The 2,213-nt window shown below is 24.0% G+C and overlaps 1 protein-coding gene across 1 annotated transcript; it reads left to right on the forward strand.

Annotated features, from left to right (window-relative positions):
- Window positions 1-722: 722 nt before the first annotated feature.
- On the forward strand, window positions 723-2,000 carry PGSY75_0044900 (putative EMP1-like protein; the record flags this gene model as incomplete). The annotated part of the gene is made up of 1 exon (XM_018783563.1): window positions 723-2,000. A coding segment is annotated over one exon (1,278 nt), but the record flags the coding sequence as incomplete, so codon positions are not given.
- Between the last annotated feature and the right edge of the window lie 213 nt (window positions 2,001-2,213).

Here is a 2,213-nt window from a genome sequence, read left to right on the forward strand (position 1 = left end):
GTTCCTATATGGTGCATATATGTATATGTATATATATATCCATAACATATATATTTATAAATATTTGTGCGCCCCCCTCACGGGGGATATACATCTTCGTGGGATGTATATATGTGGGGGATATATATATGTGTGGGGGATATATATATGTGTGGGGGTTATATATATATGTGAACAGACATAATTTCTATATATATATATAGAATGAAGTTAAAATATTCAAAAAAAATATTGTTAATATAGAAAAAAAAAAAAATATATTAAAAAAAAAGAGAGGGAAAAAAAAAATTTCACACATTTCAAAATAAAAATGAAATTGATAATTTTTTTAAATAAAAAAAAATACACAAAAAATATTCAGTTAGAAAAAAAAAATAAAATTGAAAAAATAAATTAATTAAAAATACAAAAAAAAAAAAAAAATAATCAATTGAAAATAAAATTTAGTTAAAATAAAAAATGTGAAATTTTATCAGAAAAAAATATAAAAAGAATTTATTTAAAAAAAAATATAAAAAGAATTCAGTTAAAATAAAAAGGAAAAATTTTATCCAAAAAAAATTAAGTTAAAATAAAAAATGAGAAAAAAAAAAAATAATTACCTATATTTATTTACATACATACATACACATACATATATATATACCCAAACGTACATATATATATATACCCACACACCTACATATATATATTCACATACGTATATTTATTTTTTTTCTTAGAAAAAACCCCCAGCCATACCTCCCGAGATATTTCGAGTGCTTAATATACCCCAAAATGAGGATGCAATGCCCACACAAACCTCCACCAATAGATATGTTCCATACAGAAGTGCTCAATATAAAGGAAAAACATATATTTATATGGAAGGAGACGAACCGGATGATTATCTTCGTTATATATCTTCTTCTGATATTACTTCTTCATCAGAAAGTGAATATGAAGAGATGGATATAAATGATATATATAAACCACTTGGTCCTAAATATAAAACGTTGATCGAAGTACTACTAAAACCGAGCACAAATAATAATGTACAAGATACTTATACAGATGATGTGAAAAATAATAGTGATATACCCATCAATAAATGGACTGAGGAAGAATGGAATGAATTAAAAAAGGATTTTATCTCGCAATATTTACAAACAGTACAAAAGGATTTACCTAATGAAAACAAAAGTGGAAATACTTTTATGGACTCACAACCTAATATTTTACCAAATAATATGGAAGAAAAACCTTTTATTACATCTATTCAGGATAGATTTCTTGATAATCATGAAAAAATCAATTACGATATAGATTGGAATGTTCCAAAACATACACAGATATATTCTAACATTACACATACTCCTAAGGACAATAGTTTATATAGTGGTATTGATCTAATTAACGATTATCTAAGTGGAAAACCTATTGATATTTATGATGAGTTGTTAAAACGAAAAGAAAATGAATTATTTGGAACAAAACATCCAAAACATACAACAACAAATAGAGTTGTTAAACAAATATATGATAACCCTATACTCAACCAACTGGATTTATTTGATAAATGGTTAGATAGACATAGATCTAACCAGTGGAAAAACAAACCGGATATGTCGAATGAGGAGTGGAATAGGCAACATGATGATAATATACCTGTGGAAAATGATAACAATACTACACATAAAATGTTTAATACTAACCTTTATGTAAAAATTAGTAGTGATATGACCCCTAGATCTAATATGGATATTAGTGGAACAAATACAATATATAGTGATACTAATAGATATACCTATTTTGATGATATATCCATTGATGAAGTCAGCCCTTTTAATAATAGAGATAAATTGTTAAATACTAACCTTTATGTAGAAATTAGTAGTGATATGACCCCTAGATCTAATATGGATATTAGTGGAACAAATACAATATATAGTGATACTAATAGATATACCTATTTTGATGATATGGATTCAATAGAAAATAGTAGTGATGAAAATTTATGAGGATGAAATTTGGATATATATTTCTTGAATATATGTGACCGAAGATATATAAATCCTAATTTTAATAAAACAATTAATCCGTATAATATATATATATATATATATATATATATATATATATATATATATATATTAAATTTGTTTGTGTGTTTTTAAAAAAAATATTTATTAAAATTCATTTTAAAAAAAAAAAAAATATAATGGTTTTTTAAT

The sequence above is a fragment of the Plasmodium gaboni genome (genome assembly GCF_001602025.1).
Source record: "Plasmodium gaboni strain SY75 chromosome Unknown, whole genome shotgun sequence".
Lineage (NCBI taxonomy): Eukaryota > Apicomplexa > Aconoidasida > Haemosporida > Plasmodiidae > Plasmodium > Plasmodium gaboni.